Raw genomic sequence first — 24,017 nt, forward strand, 5'->3', positions numbered from 1 at the left:
GCTTGAGAAGGGGCTGCAGGGCCGAGAAGGCAGTTAATCCTCCCAGTGAGGGCCTGCAGTGCCTTTCAGGTTGGTCGGCTGAGAGCTTTAATGGGCCCTCATCCCACACTTATACAGACTTGCTAATTAGAACTAGTCTTTGCCTGAAATGATCACCCGTATGAACTTGCTCCCTTCCGTGGTGACATTATCCAGAAAAGCGAGGCTCAGAGACATGCCTCCAGTGGTCAGAGACAGGCCCCACCTCCATGCTGAACAAATGATAATGATAATATGGAGGCCTCCTCTTAAATGATACATTCCTTGTTGTTCTCAGCGCCATGCTGTTCCTTACATTAAGTTGTTCGGAAGTGACTTTAATGCTTATAGAAATAAAATTCTGTCATCAACTGGTTTTGCTTTATGCTTTTGTAAAATGAGCCTATCAAGTGTTTGATTTCCTTATGCGTTATTTCAGTTTTTGTTGATCTTGCCGATTCAGTTTCCTTTGCTGTAGCTCTTGCATTGTATAGTTATGTCTTTTGGGATGAGGCTGTTTAATCTTGGGCTTTATGGGCATGGGAACCACAAGAAATTACTTGCTGAGTAGCCTCAGAGAGCTGGTCTCCTGAGAAATTCCAACTGCTCCCTAGAAACAGTTTAAAAAGATCTTGAAAAGCTGTAATTCTTTTACCTGCCTTCTAATCGGTCATACCTCCAAGAGACCTGGGACACCTACTTAGGAGAGCTATACCTATTATCAAGTCTTTAGGTCGTTACCCACAACACCCATTTTTCCCCTTATTAATAAACCTAGTTTAGTACATTCAAACTTAGGTCTACTGCCCCCACTTATGGAGCACCACCCATGTTCCAAGCAATCTGTAATTTAAAAACAGTATCACGTTTAATATAGCTCAACTTTGAAAGGTGAGGAAACTGCGTTTCTAAGTCACCAGGCAAATAATGTGTCCTAAATATCACAAGATGTAAATGTTTAAGCTGGGACTTGAATTCCACTTGCTTGCCCCCAATTTCATAGTTTTCTCATCTTGCCTTATGTCCTATAACACTCTACAGATGATATGGTGATGTAATTGGCATATAGAAAACCAATTAAGCAATCAGTCAATCCAACTTGCCTCAGCTCAAACTCCCAATTCAGTACTAAATTAATGAATGTATGGGACATTTTCCATTAAGAAGTTTTCAAGTTATTAAGTACAAATATTAAACCATGTGGCACTGATTCAAAAGCAAAACATTTTTAAGAGAAGAGAAGCTTGTGCATTGGACGAGCTGAGTATGGCTTATGGAAGGGATTGGCACTTAGGTCTCCCTGCAAGCAAAATGTAGAAAATTTCCTATACTAGATCTATTCTAGAAAATATTGTTTTTCTAAACTGTAGAGGATGATCACAACCTGACCCCATCTTTATTTGATGCCCTCTAGATCCCCAGGCCCTGGAATCGGCAAAACATTTTAGTTGAATCTTGATTAGGGTAAAACCAACATTTCTTTTTCAGTTTTTGTTTTATTTAAGTCCATGATAAAGCATGGGACTTATCAATCATTTAAAGTTTTCCAAAGCTTCATTAACTGTGCTAACAACCCAACCAGCCTACGTTGATTTATTCTAATTTTCACTTGTAGAGTTCCTTTTAAGTCTTAAGAGAATTAGACTGAAGTTGCCACAGTATTTTTAATCTTAATTTGTTAATATAATGCCAGCCCCATCGCCACTGTCTCCTTTATAAAGTACTAGGCAGATTTCTTTTCATACATATTTTTTCTTTCTAGTTGGATTTATTATTCATTAATAGTATATCTTTCAGGAGGTTGTGGAGGATAAACAAAGTCTTATTTAATGAGCTGAATAAAGACCCTTAAATCAAATTCTATAAATAATCATCAAAAAAGAATTTATTTGTGACTCTTCTTGTTTGTTTTCATTATTTATAGTTGAAGGTGTTCCATTATGATTTTTTAAATTGTTTTTCAATTACAGTTTATATGCAATACTATATTAGATTCAGGTATATAACAGTGAATAAACATTTATATAACTTATGAAGTGATTGCCCTGGTAAGTCTAGAACTCATCTGACACCATACATAGTGATTACACTATTATTGAGTACTAGAGGCCTGATGCACGAATTCATGCATGGGTGGGGTCCCTCTGAGTGGCCTGCAGGGATCGGGCTGAAACCCACAGTCCAATACTGCCTGCAGCTCCTACCTGCCTCACCTGCTCATCCAGGCCCCACTGTACCTGCTGTGGGCTCAAACCTGCTCAAGCCCAATCAGTCCCATCAATTAGGAGCGGCTCATGCTCCTGCATCAGTGCTTGCCAGCCCTAGGTCTGGCACCCTCCCAAGGGGAGTGGCCTACAAGATGTGCTGAAACTGGCTCTCCAACATCTCCTGAGGGGTCTCAGATTGTGAGAGGGCACAGGCCAGGCTGAGGGACCCCACCGGTGCACGATTGGGCTGGGAAGGGACTGCAGGAGGGCTCCAGAACGTGTCCAGTCCATCTCGCTCAGTTCTAATCGGCCAGACACCAGCAGCAAGCGAACCTACTGGTCTGGTCGGAGCATCTGCCCCTTAGTAGTCAGTGCACATCATAGCGAGTGGTTGAGCAGCCTTAGCATATCATTAGCATATCAAGCTTTGATTGATTGGTTGTTCTGCCATTTGGTCTATTTGCATATTACCCTTTTATTATATAGGATACTCCCTGTGCTGTACTTTAAATTCCTGTGATTATCTTTATAACTGGCAATTTCTATTTCTTAATCCCTTCTCCTTTTTCATCTATCCTCCAAATTCCCTCCTATCAGACAACCATCTGTTTTTAGTTTATTTATATTGGTTTTTTTATTCCACAATAAGTAAAATAATATGTTATTTGTCTTTATCTGTCTGATTTAATAGTACAATACCCTCTAGGTCCATCCATGTTGCAAATGGCAAATATTGGCAAATATTTTTGTCCATTAAGTAGGTTGTTTGATGGAATCCTTGGCTGTGTAAAACTTTTTAGTTTCATATAGTCCTATTTGTTTATTTTCCTTTTGTTTCCCTTGCCCAAGGAAACATATCCAAAAAAAATATTGCTAAGAGCAATGTCAAAGAGTGTACTGCCAATGTTCTCTTTTAGGAATTTTATGGTTTTGAGCCTTACATTTAAGTCTTTGGTCCACTTTGAGTTTATTCTTGTATACAGTATAAGAAAGTGATCTATTTTTATTATTTTGCATGTATCTGTGCATTTTCTCAGTATCATTTATTGAAGAGACTGGCTTTACCCCATTGTATATTCTTGTTTCCTTTTTCATAGATTTATTGATCATATAGGCATGGGTTTATTTTCTGCCTTCTCTATTCTGCATTGACCCATGGGTCATTTTTTTTATGCCTTTCCTGTTCTGTTTTGACTACTACAGACTTGTAGTAGTTTAATATCAAGTGGTGTGATACCTCCAACTTTGTCCTTTTTTCTGAAGATTGTTTTGAGTATTTGGGTTTTTTTATGGCTCCATATAATTTTTAGGATTATTTGTTCCACTTTTGTGAAAAATGGCATTCGTATTTTGACAGGGATTTTATTGAATCAGTATTGCTTTGGGAAGTATAGACATTTTAATTCTTCCTATCCATAAGCATAGTATACCCTTCCACTTATTTTATTCTTTTACAATTTCTTTCTTCAGTGTCTTATAATTTTCTAAGTATAGGTCTTTTACCACCTTGGTTAAATTTATTCTTAGGTATTTTATTTCTCTTGATACAATTGTAAATTGGATTGTTTTCTTAAAGTCTTTTTCTGATAGTTGATTATTGGTGCATATAAATGCAACTGATTTCCAAATATTAATTTTGTGTCCTGCTATTTTACTGAATTCATTTATTCTAATATTTCTTTGTGTGGATTCTTTGGGATTCTCTATAGATAATATCATGTCATCTGCAAATAATGACAGTTTTACTTTTTCCTTTTCAATTCGAATGTCTATTACTTATTTATTTTATTTTATTTTTTTTTAAATATATTTTATTGATTTTTTTACAGAGAGGAAGGGAGAGATATAGTTAGAAACATCGATGAGAGAGAAACATCGATCAGCTGCCTCCTGCACATCTCCTACTGGGGATATGCCCGCAACCCAGGTACATGCCCTTGACCGGAATCGAACCTGGGACCTTTCAGTCCGCAGGCCGACGCTCTATCCACTGAGCCAAACCGGTTTCGGCTACTTATTTATTTTTATTGTTGTTTGATTGCTATGGCTAGAACTTCCAATATCTTGTTAAATAAAAGATATCCCTTTTCTTGTTCCTAGCTTTAAAGAAAAAGCTTTTGGCTTTCCACTGTTGAATATGATGTTAGCTGTGTGTTTGGCATTTATGGCCTTTATTACATTGAGTTATATTCTGTTTATTCCCACTTTCCTAAGAGTTTTCATCATAAATCGGTATTGGATTCTGTCAAATGTTAAATTCTGCATCTATGGATGGGATTATATGATATTTATCCTTCATTTTATTTATGTGTTGTATCATGTTAATCAATTTGTAGATATTGATCCTGGCTGACATCCCAGGAATAAGTCCTACTTGATCACGGTATATGATCTTTTTCATGTATTGTTGAATTTGATTTGCTAATATTTTGTTGAGGATTTTTGCATCTATGTTCATCATGGACATTGTTCTGAAAATTTTTGTAGTGTTTTTTTTGTTTGTTTGTTTTTGTTTGTTTGTGTGTGTGTGTGTGTGTGTGTGTGTGTGTGTGTGTGTTTTAATCTGTATAATGCTAGCTTTGTAAAATGAGCTTAGTAGTTTTCCTTCCATCTCAATTTTTTGGAATAGTTTTAGAAGAATAGGTATTAATTCTTCTTTAAATGTTTGGTAAAATTCACCTGTGAAGCCATGTGGTCTGGATCTTTTATTTGTTGGGAGTTTTTTTTATTACGGATTTAATTTTATTAAAGTTATCATTCTCTTCAGATTTTTGTTCTTCCTGATTCATCTTTGAAAGATTGGTATGTTTCTAGAAATTTATAAATTTTTCCAGGTTTTCCAATTTGTTGACATATACTAGTAATTGTTTGTATTTCCTCATAATTCATTGCATTTCTGTTGTGATAGTTGTCACTTATCTTTTATTTCTTATTTTACTTACTCTGGCCCTCTCTCTTTTTTTCTTGATGAATCTGACTAAAGTTTTATCAGTTTTATCTTTTCAAAGAACCAATTCATGGTTTCATTAATATTTCTATTGTGGTTTGTTTGTTGTTGTTTATTTTGCCAATCTTTATTACTTCCTTCTTTCTACTCATTTTGGGCTTTGTTTGTTCTTTTTTATTTTTGATAGTTCTTTAGATGTACATTAGAGATTTCTCTTGTTTCTTGAGATAGGCCTGTATTATTATAAATGTCCCTTTCTTCTGCTGTGTCCTATATATTTGGGGTGGTTTTGTTTTCATTTTCATTTGTATCAAGATATCTTTTGATTTCTCCCTTAATCTCATTGTTTACCCATTCAACATTTAGTAGCATTTTATTTAGCCTTCACATATTTGTGTGTGTTTCAGCTTTCTTCCTAGAACTGATTTCTAATTTCATACCATTGTGATGAAAGAAGATGCTTGATAGGACTTCATTCTTCTTAAATTTATTGAGACTTGTTTTGTGGCCTAACATGTGGTTTTACCTGAAAAATGTTCTATGTGCGCTTGAAAAAAATGTATTCTTTTGGGTGAAGTGATGTAAAAATATCAATTATGTGCATAGGTTCTATTTGTGTCAATAAGGCTACTGCTTTCTTCTTGATTTTCTGTTTGGATGATCTATCCATTGATAACTATGGTATGTTAAAGTTCCCTAGTGTATATTTCTATTACTGCCTATCTCTCCCTTTATGTCTGTCAATATTTGCTTTATATATTCAGCTGCTCCTACATTGGGTGTGCAAATGTTTATGGGAGTTATATCCTTTTGTTGGCTTGATCCCTTTATCATTATGAAATGCCATTCTTTGTCTGTTATAGCCCCTTTTAAAAGTCTATTTTGTCCCATAAGTATTGCTACCCCTACACCAGCTTATTTTGTTTTCATTTCTAGTTGCATAAAAGATTTTTTCCATCCTTTTACTTTCAGTCTGTGTTCCTTTTTATCTGAAGTGGGTCTCTCATAGGCAGTATATGTATTCTGCTGGAAGTAGTAGGTGTTGTTCTGTTCTATTCTAATTTGATAAGAAAAAAAAATCTCCATTGCCCTAACCGGTTTGGCTCAGTGGATAGAGCATTGGCCTGCAGACTGAAGGGTCCCAGGTTTGATTCCGGTCAAGGGCATGTACCTTGGTTGCAGGCACATCCCCAATAGGGGGTGTGCAGAAGGCAGCTGATCAATGTTTCTCTTTCATTGATGTTTCTAACTCTCTATCCCTCTCCCTTCCTCTCTGTAAAAAAAATCAATTAAATACATTTTAAAAAATCTCCAGTACTTAATCAGCCAAATTGACTATTTTGGAGGCTAAGAAATAAAATCAAGGTTGGGATATAAAATACTGGCGTTTTAATCGTATCAAATTCAAGTAAAACCAAATCACACAAGCCAACACAGGGTCAATGCTTACTAAAAAACAAACAAACAAAAAAAACAAATAAAACAGGGTCAGCATTCTTTTCAAAGGCCACTTTCCCCTTGAGAGTCAACATTACCAGATTAGTGTTTCATACTGATTGAAAAAAAGTTCTTGAAATATGTCCAATGCTGAATGGAGTTCAAAGATAAAGGTATGCTGACACAGTGGATTTGGGCTTTTATTTAGATGCTTTGTGCTTCCTTGGCAGGGACAATGATTTTGTGCACCTTTTGGCCATGTAATTGATTAGGCACAGAATGATTGCTGTATTGTTTAGAACCCATGTTTCTCCAGCATTATCCATACCACAGAAACCCAGATTGAAAAATAGTCCTTCTCTGAGCTTGATTCTTAAATCTTAGTTACAGTTCAACTTCTTTTCATAGATACCCATGTGTGGCTCTTTTATTCAAAAATTTATCCATGGCCTTAGGAAGACATCTTTATTTTCCACATGGGAAGATGGAGAGATCTCAGGTTTATTAGATTCCGGTAAATGCAGTGTTTTTATATTGGAGATCACAGAGATGATTAGTCAAATGGAAACACAATTAACCAACTGTCGTGCCATGGTAAAGTCATGAACAGTTTGCTGTGGGAACATAGGGTGGGGAAGTAGGTTCTATTCTGGGAGGATGAAGAATGGAATAGGGAATGACTTCACAGAGAAGGTGACCTTTGAGTAAGACCTTAACACATAAGAAATTTAACCAATTAGAGATGTAGGAAAGTGAATCTCAAACAGAGAAAGCAGCAAGAAGAAAGATACAAAAGCATAACAATATCTGTTGTGCTAAGGGAAATCTGAAGTGAATGATGAGATTAGAATATCAGGAGTAAGTAAAGTCTGAGAAAGATATAATTGGTGATGAGCCTGGAGATAAATGCTGGCAGGACAGTGTTGGGCCATGGAATTTAGGCTTTATCCTATGGGAGGCAGAGGATCATGAGAGTGTTTTCATATAGGATTGGCATGGCCCAATCAAAGCCTGATTGACAGAATGAGGGAAACACCAAAGAGATCAAATCTAAATGGAGAGATATCACATAGGCTGAAGTAAAGGCTCAGGAGAGGAAAGAAAAGAACCTGAAAGATGGATAGAGACGTAAGGTCACATGAAATATAATGCAGAAATGAAATGACGGGTCCTGATGGATGATGATGTCATACACTCAGCCTCTGTCATGATGTGTGCCTTCATTCTGTGAGCACAGAGAAAGCTTCAGAGTGGCACTGCTGAGACTTAGCTGCCCTTTTCCTGGGGGAAAAGAGTTCAGGTGCCACAGACAAGAGAAAGAACCAGGGTTTGCCCTTTAGGCTTGCATGCACTTGATAAATGTTAGGTATTCTAGTACCTACATTTACTCTCACACCTACACCTTTCCCCACTGCTATCATTAGTAACTGGAAAATCCAGTGGGAGAAAGAGAACAATATACTAAGAACAGATTTCATTTCTGTGCTTTGTACAGTGTTTTTTTTAATTAAAAAGAGAAGTGAATAGCACCCATCCCAAAACAAAATATAATACTGAAGACCTGAGCAATACCAGGTCTTGAATTTTTCTGGGAATTCCAGAGATGGGTAGGTAGGTAAATGCATACCATAAATAACCATTCACCCATCACATCATAATAAAGTCAGGGCCAAATTGCTGTGGCAACACAGAAGGGGGGAAGCAAAGTGAGGAAGACCTTTGACACAAGATTGTCTAGAATGCTGGCCTTTCACCTGCCCTCATATAAGTCTTTGCCCTGCAACTGAAGAAGATGGCCATGGTAGGGCTCCTTCACTTCCTTCAGGCAAGGAGAGAATAACCCTGTCTGCACGGAGTAATATAGTCCTTCCATTCTCCACACTCATAGCGTAAAGAACAGGGATGAGTCAGATTGTGCCTGGGGCCATGGTAGAGGTTAGTTTTCTGGAATCCTGCAACCTACTCATTAAAAGAAAAATGCTTTTCTTTGTTCTCTAAGCCTAACATGCAGCATTGTCAATACCTTCCTGGCTAGGGTGTTCTTGATGGTAGAAGTTGGCTGTATGAGCTCTAAGATTATTTTCTTTTCTTTGAAAGATGAACATATTGCCTATTTTAGTTCTGCCCTTAAAACTCTAGTTTCGTCAGGAAACAGGGTCTCCATGTCTATTCCCCCAACTCCATCTTCCTACTGTGCTGTCTCAAATCCTTTCTTTTCATCGCAGGAGCTTGAGGGTTACACCATGCTAATTCCCTAATTGACTGGACACTTTGGTTCTCCATCAGTGATTCTCAAACTTTCCCTTACCAGAATGACCTGGAGGGCTGGTGAAACATTGATCACTGACTTACTCTCAGACACTTTGATTCAGTAGGTCTGGGTTGGGGCACAGTTTGCTTTTCTGACTAGTTCCTGGGAGATTCTAATGGTGCTGGTCAGAGGACTGCACTTTGAGAACCAAGCCCCAAGAACCCTTCTTATCTCAGTTTGTCTGAAATCATTTTTTCCTACCCTCTCGCCTCCTTATGATATAAAATCATTATTATAAAATTCCAGATTGGGATCTAGTTCCTGTTTTGTTATTACATGGGACAGTCATTTCCTCTCTCTGGGCCTGGTTCCCTCTTCATTAGAGTGAGACAGTTGTATTAAATGATGGCTAAAGGTTTTCAACCCTATGAGCTAATTAAAGAGGACTAACAGATTAGTTTGTGGGAGTAACCTGAAGGAATAATTAATATTTTATAAATCATTTGGATATCACAGTTTAATAAATTTATATCTGAGGAGGTAGAACAGATGTGTCAATAGTACCATGCCTAATTGTATACTTTATATTAGGGGTCAAATCACTTTTTCTGTGAAGGGCCAGATAAGCTTTGCTTACTGTAAGGTTTCTGTCTCAAATATTCAATTCTGACATTGTTATGTGAAAGCAGCTACAGTCAGTATGTAAATGAATAAGGGAAGCTATGTTCCAATAAAACTTTATTATCGAATCAGGTGACTGTCTAAATTTGGACTCTGGGTGGCAACTTTGCCAAACCCTGCTTTATATTATTATTCAATTTACATAAATAATTTTACCTAAGTCCACCTTCTGGATTTAAAAGTTCTGAAATTCTGGCAGAAAGAAAACTAGTAATAATTATGCAATCTGAAGTAAGTGTATCAATGTGTGGACTATTCAGTAATAAAATGTGTAATTTACATAATAAAATCTGTAATTTTCTGATACAGAGTAAGAATAAATTAGTTTTTTATTTGCTAGGGAAGTGTGTGTTCCTGCTTTTTAAAATTCAGAAGTAATTTAAATATTACAATACTTATTAGTTGTTTATAGCAGAACTTTCAGTATAAAACTGCATACATGCATTTAGATCCTATGGTAGAAGGGTTGGAAAATACATCTTTGGCATTTAAGTGGGGATTGTTCTGGCCTCTCCAGCTGGGGTAAAGGTCAAGCTCTGAGAATGACCCCAGGGATCATGGCAAGAAGAATTACTCACCCTCAGTTGGAACCATTCTCTTGCCAAATTTGGATTCTAGTGCAATTGTGCTCTGTGAGCTGAGGTTTTATAATGGCTTTCTCATTGAATTAATGAAGTCACCTGTGACATTTTCATTATTAAAAATGATTTTCTTGACAGTTACCCTGTAATTTAAAGCCAAAGTGAACATAGCCATTGTTCTGAGCATGTTAGAGACCAAGAGGGGCCCATTTGGCATTTTCACATAATTGATGAGATGTGAAATTGCTTTATTTTACACTAAGCTGGAGGCTATTCGCTTATTCTTATTCATCCTTTTAGTCTGCACATTGGGAGAATCCTGACACTCTGATTGGGTCTCATTGCCTATTGTATAGCAGCCACTTCTAAAAGAATCTATTTCTGTGTTCCTGGTACTCATGGATATAGCCATGCAGGGTCCTGAAGCCTGGTCCTTCTGTATTTGAGGGAGAGTAATATTGTGCCCGCTGAGCTGACCACATCGTATCATGTCATAGCTATTATTGCTTTTCTTAGCTTCTGTTGATTAAAGTAAACCCTTAGGGAGTAATTTAGACAATGGGTACATGAACAAAATATATTAGTGAGCTAAATATAATGGTATATGAGCTATAAGCTATTATTCTATTGGGAGATCCCTAGGATAGACACTTCTTTGTTCAGACTAGCTGAATTCTGATTGCTTAACTAGAGTCTCTTGCTCTCTTTCCACAAACACATATACATGAATATGTGTATATAGGCATGTGCATATATATATGTTATTATGTGAAGTTTCCCAGGGGCCAAGAGACCAGAAAGGGGCTGTCAACTCCAGCATTACATTATAAGTTTCTTAAGAGAATATACATAAGTTCATCTTGCTTGGTGACAAGATGACATAGATATCAGCTGCACCACTGCAGAATGTTCTAAGAGGACAGGGCAGAATGGGTGGGGTACTGGGGTGTCACTCACCTCAGATAAGAGGAAAAACACCTTCCATGCTTTCCCAGGGTAAGGCAAAAGACTGTTGCAGGAACCAGCACCCTGTGGGGCACAGGGAGGGGTCAATCAGGCTGTCTTTGTGGGGATTTAAGGGAAACAATCTGTATTCTGCCCGGATCCAGGTGGCTGGTCCGGCTGTGCTCAGACAGTGGTCACATCATGGAATGATCTTTCTACCACTTACGTATAAATCTTGCATCCTGTAATATTTTGGAACATTATGATTTCTTGACATTTTTATTTTAATTTATTGGAGTAACATTGATTAATAACATTACATAAATTTCAGGCTTACAACTTTATAACATATCATCTGTATATTCTATTGTGTGCTCACCAACTGAAGTCTGGTCTCCTGTCACCATGTATTTAACTCCCTTTACCCGCTTTGTCCTTCCCCTACCCCCTTCTCAGGTAATCAACATATTGCTGTCTGTATCTATGAAGTTTTTTTGTTTGTTCCTTTGTGGCTTTTTGTTTTATATACCATATATGACTGAAATAATATGGCTCTTGCTCTTTTCCATATGACTTATTTCACTTACCATGATACTCTAAGATCCATCTATTTTGTCGCACATGGCAATATTTCTTCTTTCTTCTGTCTAAGTAGTATTTTATTGAATATATGTACCATTTTTTTCTTCATTCATCCCTCCATCAAAGGACACTGAAATTGTTTCCATATCATGGCTATTGTTAATAAACCTGCAATGAACATAGGAGTATATATATACAACAGATGTTTTCCAATTGTTCAGATAGATGCCAAGAAGAGAGCTTGCTGGTTAATATGGTAGCAATATACTTAATTTTTTGAGGAACCAGCATACTGTTTTCCATAGTGGCTACACCAATTTACATTTCCACCAGCAGTGTGCAGTGCAAGGATTCCCTTTTCTCTACATCCTCACCAACACTCATTTCTTATCTTATTGATAACTAGGGGTCCCTTGGCCTGGCCTTCAAGCCCTGCCTTACCCACCACTTCATCAGGCTCCAACCCGTTGTCTGTGTCGAATTTGCAGGCAGCTGGGAGGAACTTGAGCCCAGGCTGGGTGCTGCACTGCTCCTGTTCATCGGGTGTGCAGCGGCGCTCGCCAGCCATCAGCCTGGCGTCTGGCGCCCGTCTGTCAGCTGAGTGGCACTCCTGCTGTCGGAGCACACTGACCACCAGGGGGCAGTTCCTGCATTGAGCATCTGACCCCTGGTGGTCAGTGTGTGTCCTAGCTACTGGCTGGTCATCCAGTCACTTAGGCTTTTATATATATAGACTAGAGGCCTGGTGCATGAAATTCGTGCACTGGAGGTGGGGTCCCTCAGCCCAGTTTGTGCCCTCTCTCAGTCCGGGACCCCTCGGGGGATGTCCGTCTGCCAGCTTAAGCCAGATACCCCCAGGGATCGGGCCTAAGCCAGCAGTCAGACATCCCTCTCACAGTCCGGGGCTCTTGTAGTCCTGGACACCCCACTCCTTACCGCCTGCCTTCAGCAGACGCTGGAGAGGCTCCCACCACTGCCACTGCGCTCGCCAGCCATAAGCCAGGCTTCTGGCTGAGCAGTGCTCCCCCTGTGGAAGCGCACTGAACACCAGGGGGCAGCTCCTGCATTGAGCATCTGGCCCCTGATGGTTTGTGTGTGTAATAGCGACAGTCATTCTGCCGTTCAGCTGATTTGCATATTAGGGTTTTATTATTTAGGATAGCCATTCTGACAGGTGATATCTCATTATGGTTTTGATTTGCATTTCCCTTATAATTAGTTAGGTTGAGCATCTTTTCATATATTTGTTGGCCATCTGTATGTCCTCCTTAGAAAATTGTCTCTTCGGGTCCTTTGCTCATTTTTTATTTTTTTTCATTTTTTTAAAATTTAAATTTAACAGAGTGACATTGGTTAATGAAAATATATAATAAAGAACTCATACATCTCAACAACAAAATAAAACAATTATTTTTTAATCGGATTGTTTTATTTTATTGTTGAAATGTATGTGTTCTTTATATATTTTGCATATTAGCTACTTATTAGATTCTAATAGTTTTTAATATTCTATATTTATAGTTGCATCTTCTGCAAAAAGTGACAGTTTTACTTATTCATTTCCAATTTGGGTGCCTTTTCTTTCTTTCTGTGGCCTGATTGTTCTAGCTAGGACTTCCAGCACTATGATAAATAACAGTGGAAAGAGTGGGCATCTTGTCTTGTTCCTTATCTAAATGGAGGCCACCAGTCTATGTCTCTATCTTTCCCTTCCCTTCCACCATTTCCAAAGAAAAATCAGTGGAAAAAGTATTCTCAGGTGAGTATTAACATCAACAGCAAAAGTATCGATTAAGTCAATTTGGTCTAATATGTCATGTAAGATCAATATTTCCTTAATGACTGTCTTTTAGGTGATCTATCCATTGCTGTCATTGGGATATTCAGGTCCTCTACTATAATTGTGTGTTTTTTTTCACTTTCTCTCTTTAGTAATTTTTTTAATATATTGTGATACTCCCAAGTTGGGTGCAAATATATTGATGTTATGTCATCTAGATGAATTGTCATCTTTATCATTATAAACTGCCTATTTTTGTCTCTTGTTACTTTTTGTTTGTATCTTGAAATCTACTTTGTCTAAGTACCCCCACACCCACTTTTCTCTGGAGGCTATTTGCTTAAAGTATCTTCCATGACTTCACTTTGTTGAACCTATGTTTGTCTTTGGAGCTGAGATGAGTGTCCTGTTGGTGACATAATTAGATCTTGTTTTTTTAATCTATCTTGCTACTCTGTGCCTCTGGATAGATGAACTTAGTTCTGTGCCTTTTGATTGATGAACTTAGTTCATTTACATTTAGGATAATTGTTGATATATGAGGACTTACTATAGCTATTTTATCTTTTGTTTTGTTTTCTGGTTGCTCTGTATCTCTATTTTTTTTTCTCTAGTGATTCTGTCTTCTATTGTAATTTGATGGTTTTTCTCTCATTTTTTCTGTGTGTTTTGTGTCTTAGCTCTGGAATTTTGTTTTGTTGCCATTATGTTTGTGTAAAATGTCTCATACATACAATAATCCTTTTTCTTCTAATTGCTGTGTATCTTCATCACCTGTACCTGCTCAGTCCTTTTCCTCCACCCCTTTGATGATTTTGTCACAAATTATCCCTTTTTATGTTGTGTATTCATTATCAAATTACTGTAGTTACATTTTTAATGCTCTTTCCCACTTTAACCTTTATGTTGTAATTGTTTAGTAATTTATTTTGAAGTAGATTTGCAGTTTCCAATAATTTTGTCTTTGGTTTCTAGTAAGAGAGCTCCTCTCAACATATCTTGTAATGGAGTTCTTGTAGTGGCTAATTCTTTTACCTGGAAAGCCTTCATTTCTCATATATCGTTGAGTTTCTTTGTGACTGCAATCTTGAGTTCTCTGTTATTTAAACCACAGTAGCTCATGCCTCTGAGCTTGGTTTCTAGACACTTTTTATTTTCTTACATTACTCCAGTATAACCTTGGTTGTTCTCGGTATTTGATGGATTGCTTCACTGTCAGTGCATTTGGAGGTAGTGCTCTCTTTTCTTGTGTAAATGCTGGTTTGCTCAATAATTCAGCAGGTTGGTAAGGAGAGTGCTTTATTGGTTTTTAGTGGGTGTTATTATAGCACACGTTTTTGTGTTTCTTGGATCTTGGTGTAGCTGCTTTGCTTTGGTTAAGAAGAGTGCCTCATATTCACCTTGATGGTTTGTGTGCTGTCTGTGACCAGCTCAACTCAGTTATGGGGCACCACCATTGTGGTGGGGGAATATGGAAGGTGGTGAAGAACCGATTTGCTAAGTCCCAGAGCTACCTTCTTTTGCAGCTGTTTTTGGCTTTGCCAAGGCCTTTGGGGAAGAAGAGGCAGGTTCACGATCTAGTGGCTCTACCCTCTTTGGGTTATGGCTTTTGTCTCCACCTTTTTGTTTAAAGCTTCCCAACCATGTTTACCCAGTTCTATATGATGAGGAGGACAGGAAGGGAGATGGAAACTGCTTCTGCCCTTTTTACACTCCAGACCATAGTGTAAGGGCTGTAGCCAACTCCTCTCCCACTACTGCACTCACTGAAGCCATGGTAGCCATCATCACTGCCCTCCATCTGTTCTAATACACCCATCTTTAGATTCCCTGAGGCATAGAGCTCTCGGGTGTGTTTGTGTTAAAGTTATCCAAATTGTAAATTTAAGGGAAGGAACAATGGAGTCTCATTCTGCTGTGATGCTGATGTCACTCCCTATTTCTTACGATTTCTTATATAATAGATCCGGTGCATAGAATTTGAGAGAGCATTTTTCAACCTGTTAAGTTATTATATATGTAGCTAGCATATTTCCTTTTCATTCTCCATAAAGAGTGTAAAGATTTCCACTCTAGTTGACTGTAAGCTTATATCAGTAAGTCCTGTCTTATTCAACACTGTTATTGATGAAGTAAATGAAGACCCTGAGGGAAGGTCCATCAAGTTTACAGATGTCACTAAGCTGTGAAGAAGGACAAAATATGGTGGATGACAGAAACAACATTTAGAAATCATTGTGACAGGCAGCAGAGATGAAATGGATCTAACAAGGTGAAATACAATATGGATAAACATCAAGTCTTACACATTCTGCCCCCAAACAACCAACTGCGCAAGATGGGATAGGGCTTACTGGGGTTTCAGTCTTCATTAAGCTCAATATAAGTCAACACTGTGACAAACCAGAGTAAGTAAGAAAGTACAGCACTTAAAATAAGAGGACCATGAATCCCACTTCACTCTGTGTTGGTCAGACCATTACTGAAGAATTTTTTTTAGTTCTCTAATTGAGCTACTTTTTTTGAGAAATAGAGATATAAATTTCTACTCTACATAATTATTAGGATTATTACATTTAATTATTAGGATTAAATGGGATAATGCATAGAAAAGATAGCACGATGTGTGGTACAAAATAAGTGTTGATACATTACTTACAAAATAAGTAATGGTACATTAGTAATATTATTGGAAATACTCAAAATTGTTGAAGAAGGCAACTATAATTGATTTCAAAATTATGGGAACTGGTCAAAACATTGGAGATCTTTAATCCAGAAATGAGATCATTCAGTGGATACATAAATGCTTTCTTTTAAAAACAGAAGAGCTGAAATGTAACAGATGGGTTGGTAGTTCTATGATTACCAAGGCTATGAACAAGGATCAATGATTACAGGCAACAAAAAGTCCAATTTTTATCATTCGGACATGTACAGAGACATATACTTTAAATGACTTTCATAACAGTGAGTTCCTGGAGACTGGAGAGGTTCAATCACAGGCTTGATGACTTTTGAATATTTTTGCCTTAGGAAGGATTAAAGGATAGGTCAGAGGTTTCATTATGTGTCCTTTAAGGTACCCTTGGCCCTGAGATTCTATGGTTTTGAAAACACCCAGCAAAGCCGTTATAATCATAAATGGTTGACCACAGATCTCACCTTACATTTTTAGCTTCCTTGTATGAGGTGAAAAGTTACTATGAACAACAGACATAAAAGAGATATGCTGAAAATTGTTCAGTCTTAATATTTGAGCGCTGTTGACTCTCAGTTCTTTAAAAGTATCATTATAAAGTACCTTTATAATTTCAGAGCTATTACTGCAGAAATTTAACTGTGTTTATAATTTGGGGACCTAACTGCATTAAGGTGGCACCCGATTATGGCCTCCGGCAATAACCTAAAGACTGTCTTGTAGAAGAGAGGTTGTTATGAAATCAGAAGACCTGGTGCTGCGTAGAGAATCACTACCTCTGTGATACTGAATGACATTTAACCCCTCTGGGCCTCAGTTGCTTCTCCTGCAAAAAGGGATGGTCAGACTTCCTCCCAGAGTTGAGGCAGAGATAAAATTAGATGAATGCATTTGAAAGTGTTAGTCAGTATCATTATGAACTGGGAAAAGTACAATATCATGATTTTGAACTCAAATGAGTTCTTGCTCATATTTGCGTTCTTATCTGTTTATTTTTTTGAAACTCTTTTTTTTTTCCTAACTGTTCTTAGAAATGATACTTCTAGAAATATGATTACTAAAAAACACTTAGAAAAAGGTTTCAAAAAATATACTGACCTTTTTTTTAGAAAAAAGTTGCAAATGTCTCCATTTTCACTCGCGCCACTTTGCAGGCAAAGTCAGGGAAAGAAAAGGGCATGTGTATGAAAGACGCACCTGTGCATCTGTTTTGAAAATCAGGAGGCAGCCAGGGGCACACCGTGACTGTAAGAAATGCTTCCTATGAGCTCTCTAAAGCCTGAGGTTTGATTTTCATCCTGCAGCCCTCATGATGACACCTCCTTAACCTCATTTCTAAACAGGACGGGAAGATATTCTGCCGACGGACAGCTTGTGATTGCCAGAATCCAAGCGTGGACCTTTTCTGTTGCCCGGAGTGTGACACCAGGGTCACGAGTCAGTGTTTAGATCAAAATGGACACAAGCTCTATCGAAGTGGAGACAACTGGACGCACAGCTGCCAGCAGTGCCGGTGCCTGGTATGTCGGCTTCCTTCCGAGGGGGTTAGCCTGTTCCTCTTGAGGGTGGCCCGTGGGCTTTAGTTTCCTGCTGTTAGCAATCCTGCGCAGGGAGTTGTGGGTTCTGTCGCTAACTAAGGAGTACGTGCTCTGCCTGAAGACACTCAGATTCCACTATTTAAACACTGTGCAAGACAAAAAAAAAACCATAATTATGGGACACATTTGACCCAAGTTACTATGTTAGCTCCACAACTGCTACTTTTTAGCAAATCCATATCATGAAAAATCCCTTTTTGATAAAACGTTCCAAAACCTTGACTTATCATTCTTATAGAGCCAAATCTTTCATTTCTTGGGACATACCCATTAAAGTTCCAATATGGGAGAGCACATAAATGTCAGGGATTGAGTCATGAAGCTGAGAATCCAACCCTGGTTCTCCCTTGTGCTAGCTCTGTGTGATTAACTTGGGCAAGTGTTAGCATTTCACTAATCAATTCTTACAAATGTCAATGTACGAAAATGGAGGAACATTACCTATTTTGTAGGGCTGTTATGAATATTAGAGAATAGGTGAAGGGGGATATAATATTTGTCACATAGAAGGTACCTACTGCACAATAATTCCTATTGTTCATATTTCCTAGTTTGAAAACATGTGTTTCAGATGCTAAACCTTCATGTAGAAAAAAAAATGCTAATTTGGATTTTAATATTGGGATAATAATGGTATAATCAGATTTGAGATAGTCCAGAGAAAATGCTTAATTTCTGTTTTAAATTATACTATAAACAAAGATTTCCAAGAATGTAAAGACTGTTGGGATACTTTATTATCTAAGTAATGATGTTTCCTCTGTGTGGAGTCATACATAACCATTGGAGCTAAGTCGTAACTAAGTCAAATTTAATGGAAACTATTAGCTGTGTTCCAGAGTTAATTATTTGATTCACTCTATGGATACTATATGGAAACAAGTATTTGAAGAAATTATGCTTCAAATTTCTATTGGGTTGTCTAAAATCTCCTGGTGAATGTACAGATAATTTTAATAGAACACATCCTTCTTAATCATTCCTACTACTGAAGAGTATAATTCAGCTAAATTCAAACCATAGCCATTTTTTCACACTTGCATCCAGGAACAAACCCAACACAACTAGAGAACGAGCTTGCAAATCAGTCTGGAAAATTCCATTTTCTTTTCAAGATGCCAATCATCAGGCATTCAGAAGAATTGGTACTAGTTTTCGACATGAAATTTTTGCAAAATTTCAGAAATGTCTCCTCTTCCATCCCTAGCCCTAAGTTTACTATTTTAGGGGGAAAATTGAAGCTATTGAACAAATAATTACTGAAGAATAATGTGGGTTCAGATTTAAGAAATATTCATTGAAGTGTTTGCCTGTGCCAGACTCTGGATGGTGAGCACGGTCCATCATGAGGCTAATCAAAGGCCATAGCCTTGTGAAGCTGACCAAGTCATTAGACATGAGTGCCATGATAACAGAAGCAGCAGCTACCTAGAGAAACGGTTCTACTATGGGCCAGTGGAGCCCCAGTGACCAGATTCTGAGACGTGTGAACACTCCATTTGAAGTGTAATACAGGAAGCACTCTAGTTACATGGCACATTTAAAACCATTGTGAAAGGGTTCACCTGAATTTGCCCAACCTTAACTTTAAATTTGATACTAACAACTCAGTTTATAACATGGTTGAAATATTGCAAGGCTTTGGGTTTCCCTTTGACCGTCAAAGAAAGGAATGTCTCTTTACACACTAGCCAGTACCTTACCATCAATTCATTTATTTGATTAGCATTTATTTGACCAAAACTGAGCTAAGCCCACAACCTGAAAGCTCAACACTTACTGTGGAATTGTATTGCTAATGATGATAATTATCATGATACAAAATAATTACAGGCTGCCATTGACCCAGACATGGGACCTAACTCTTCTGGGGCTGCAATATAGATGGTCATCAAAAGTCCCCTGGAAGAGGCACATTGTACCCATAATGGTGCTAAAGTGGGAACATTCAGTGAGAACAATGATGAGAATTATTGTGCCTCTTTCCCTCTCTGGGACGTTAGCAACAGAATTGTGCCTAAGAACAATGATGAGGCATATTTGGCTTTCTCTCTGCAGGAAGGGGAGGTAGATTGCTGGCCACTCGCATGCCCCACTTTGAGCTGTGAGTACTCAGCCACCTTGGAAGGGGAGTGTTGTCCTCGCTGCGTCAGTGACCCCTGCCTGGCTGATAGCATCACCTATGACATCAGGAAAACTTGCCTGGATAGCTCTGGCGTTTCAAGGCTTAGCGGCTCAGTATGGACAATGGCTGGATCTCCCTGCACAACCTGCAAGTGCAAGGTAACTGGATGTCCTGGGGATAACCATGCCTCCCACAATTGCCAGAGAACACTCGCAGGAGGTCAAAGCCTGAGGTTTCTGAATGCACAGGTGCCAAGGGCCATGGTGGAAACAGAGGTAGCATAGACCTCTCACAAGAGGTCTATGTCTGAATGGGTCATAGCTGCACTGTGTATTCAGGCAAATTCCAAATGAACATGGAATAGAATAGTCCTCTCCCTTGCCTTTAAATTACAGAATTTTAACAATTGACACTAGTCCCAATGATGGCTGACTTAAGCTATTTTGACCTATATATTAAAAAGGAAGAATGGAACAAAAAAGACGTTTCATCCTGGAAAATATTACCAGCTCTTTCATGAAACTGTCACAGTTAGGAAAAAAGCACTCTCTGAAGTTGTTTGCTTTGTTTAATTATCACGGTGCTTAATGCTGGGACGTGACCCTCTGCTGCAGGATTTAATTGTTTTTCTCTCTTTGGAGGAGTTCCCAAGAGGTATCCTCCTATGTCTTTAAAATTAAACACTCATTCCTTCCTCCCTCCAAAGCTCTTGAAGAGCTGTGACCCGAAGGGGGGGTAAGGCAGTGTCCAATTGCTGCCAAAACATCTGTTTAAAATTCCCATGATTAAGCCTATTAACAATACTAGTCAATTTGCTTTTATCAAGTTCTGCCTCAGCACCAGTGGAAGGTTCCCAGCTTGTTTTTTTTATGGCCTTATAAATGTGGATTTATTTTTCCCTTTTTTCCAGAAAATATCATCTTAAGGTACAGCCCCATCAACCTTTATATAGCCAAAGGGCCATGGTTCCATGTGTACCTGTGGCCCAGCAAACAAAATGACAGGAGATTTATTATGTAGAGGCCCAGTGCACGAAATCTATGCATGGGGCGGGGGTGGAGTCCCTCAGCCCGGCCTGCACCCTCTCCAATCCAGGGCTGCTCAGGGAATGTCTCTCATAATCCAGGACTGCTGGCTCCTAACTGCCTGCCTGATCACCCTAACCACCTCTGCCTGCCTGATTGCCCCTAACTGCTCCCTTGCTGGCCTGATCACCCCTAACTGCCTCTGACTCAGCCTCACACCTGGGACCCAGGATTCTTTCCTCTGGCCAGCTGCAGGCACCCGGGACCAGGGCTTCCCTCCCTCTGTCCAGCCGCAGGCACCTGGGACCTGGGCCAGCTTTGCCCAGGCCAGCCGCAGCTGCAGGGGACCATGGGCAGGTGACTTTTGTCCCTCTCCTGGGCTGCAGCCACCTCAGGCACTGGCGCCCAGGATCCCAGGTGGGCAGCTTCACCCAGGCCTAGCTTTGTTAGGCTGGACATCCGGAAGGTCATCCAGAAGATGTCCGCTCTAATTAGCATATTACCCTTTTATTTTATAGATTATTATTTCTATGAGATTAGGTCTGAGATTTACTTACAGCGGTTGTAAAGGTATATTTACATTAATACATGTAACTGATTTTAATGATTTTTTTTTATCAGTTTTATACCTAAATATGTACTCTGCCTTTCATTGTCACCATGAGAGACTGTTTATTTTTCCTAATATGCCAACCTTTCTGGAACCCTTCAGGTACTTTTGGATAGCATTGTTAATGGTAAATTATTACCTTTCAGAAAATTGTTTTTGCAAACAATCTCATTTGGAATAAGTCCAGTGAATAATTTGGAAACAAGGGGGAAAGTCCCAAATATGCTTTGAGCTCAGACATTCTTCCTTCCTGCTCTTTCCATAGTAATTTTTTCCAAAGCATTCATGGAGTTTGTCTCAAAATGTAGATGCTTATTTTGAATACAAAAGTATATCCTGCTAATTTATTTATACCCTGTGTCTCAACTGGCTAATGCTTGTGTCTTGCTGCACAGAATGGAAGTGTCTGCTGTTCGGTGGATTTGGAGTGTCTCCATAATAACTGAGGTATTTAAAATGGACTCATCATCGTGGGAGAAAAATGGACAAATGCCCATCCAACATGATGAAGAATGGGAGTTGGTGTGATTTTTACCACAGACAGTTACCAAAGTCTCCATCTAAGGAAGGTGTTTGGGGTTGCCTCTTGGACCTGACACTTTGCTCATTCTTGCTAACTAGTCTAGGTGACCTACAGTACAGTGCATTTCAGTCCATGGTTGTTAAAGAAGTTGCCCGTGTTGTAAATCACGTTTCCCTAATCAGATCATTTGCAAATACATTTAAATGATCCCATGGTAAACGTTGATGTATTTTTTGTTGTTGTTGGTTTATTTTGTGTACTAACATAATAGAGACTCTGCTCCATTTATTTATTTATTTTTAATTTTTGGAACAAATTCTACAAATAAAGTTGCCTGTTGTGAAATTGTCCCATCCACTCCATACTTCATATTGAGATCCCTGTGAAATGTATTGATAAATATGCATGTAGAGTCTAATTGCATCCTACTAATATTTCAAACTATTGAACACACTTAGATGCACTGTCATTCAGCTAAAACAAGCTGAAAGCAATTATAATAAAGAAAGACCACACATAATTAAATAATTAATATAAAAAGAACTTCCTACTTCCTCTACCAGATAAAGTGAAACAAAATCTTAAGTCAGTTTAGAAACAGCAATGCATTTTTTTGGCATTGAAAGAGAAAGTATGTGTGCATCAGTTTTATATAATGTTTGATAACTTACAAGGGACTTTTATGACATAAACTTTAAGGTGGAGAGAAGGAATTAAAATAATTATAACTATTGCATAAAAAATCATAAAAACAGATGTGGAGAGGATGGAATGGGTACATATGAATGGAGATAAGAGGGATAAGAGGCAATCAGAAGAAAAAGGACAGTTGTATGTGTGAGACATTTTATGCAAACCTCATGGTAACCACAAAACAAAAATTAAGAGCTGTGAAGCAAAACATGAAAAAAGAGGAAAAGAAGAAAAAGTCACAGAAAACTGCCAAACTAAAATAGCACACAAGTATGGGGGAAACCCAGTGGAGATACATAGCACAGCAACCAGAAAATGAAAGATAAAATGACTGTAGTTAAGTCCTCATATTTCAATTATCATGCTACATGGACAGAACTCACCAATCAAAAACACAGAATAGTGGGGCTGGATTAAAAAGTAAGACACAACTATATAAACCTGTAGGAGACTCGTCTGAACTCCAAAGACAAACATTTGCTGAAAAATGATACTTCAAGCAAGTGCCTCCAAAGAAAAGTGGGTGTAACAGTACTCAAATCTGACAAAATACATTTCAAGCTAAGAAAGATAATAAGATACAAAGATTAACATTTTATAATGATAATGGAACAAATCATCAACTTCATATATATGCACCCAATTGGGAACATCACAATGTATAAAGCAATTACTAACAAACTTAAAGGGAGAAACTGACAAAAATACAACTATAGTAGGGGTCTGAATACCTCATTGACAGCAAGGGGTAGATCATCCAAACAGAAAAACCAATGAGGAAAGATTAGCTTTAAATGATGCATTAGACAAAAATCGACTTAATTTATAATGTAAGAACTTTCTACCCAAAGCAATAGAATACACATTATTTTCACTGCATATGGAACATTCTCAAGAAGAGACCATATGTTGGGCACAAACTAGTATCAATAAATAAAAGAAGATTGAAATCACACCAAGCGTATTTTCTGATCATAATGGTATAACACTAGAAATTAACTATAAGAATAATGCTGGAAAACCACAAATATATGGAGATGAAACAACATGCTACTGAACAACTATTGGGTCAAAGAAAAAAAAAGAGATCTGAAAATACATAAATACACAGGAAAATGAGTGTCTGACATGCCAATATTTTGGGGATGCTGCAAAGACAATATTAAGAGAGAAGTTTATGGCATTAAAGGCCTACCTCCATATATATAATGGGATACTATTTAACCATAAGAAAGAATGAAGTGCATCCATTTGTACAAGAAGAGTGAACCTAGAAAATATTGTGCTAAGTAAAATAAGTCAGACACAAAGAA

General features: G+C 38.1%; 1 protein-coding gene across 2 annotated transcripts in view; it reads left to right on the forward strand.

Annotated features, from left to right (window-relative positions):
- The window catches only part of NELL1 (neural EGFL like 1), a 706,205-nt gene extending 683,857 nt beyond the window's left edge, over positions 1-22,348 (forward strand). For both annotated transcript variants that reach the window (XM_036325664.1, XM_036325665.1), the window contains 3 exons: positions 17,474-17,650; positions 19,787-20,011; positions 21,884-22,348. In XM_036325664.1, the coding sequence (XP_036181557.1) occupies positions 17,474-17,650; positions 19,787-20,011; positions 21,884-21,934 (453 nt within the window). In that variant the 3' untranslated portion in view covers positions 21,935-22,348. The remainder of the gene's footprint in view (positions 1-17,473; positions 17,651-19,786; positions 20,012-21,883) is intronic.
- The last annotated feature ends 1,669 nt before the right edge of the window (positions 22,349-24,017 follow it).

The sequence above is a fragment of the Myotis myotis genome, unplaced genomic scaffold (assembly GCF_014108235.1).
Source record: "Myotis myotis isolate mMyoMyo1 unplaced genomic scaffold, mMyoMyo1.p scaffold_m19_p_10, whole genome shotgun sequence".
Taxonomy (NCBI): Eukaryota; Metazoa; Chordata; class Mammalia; order Chiroptera; family Vespertilionidae; genus Myotis; species Myotis myotis.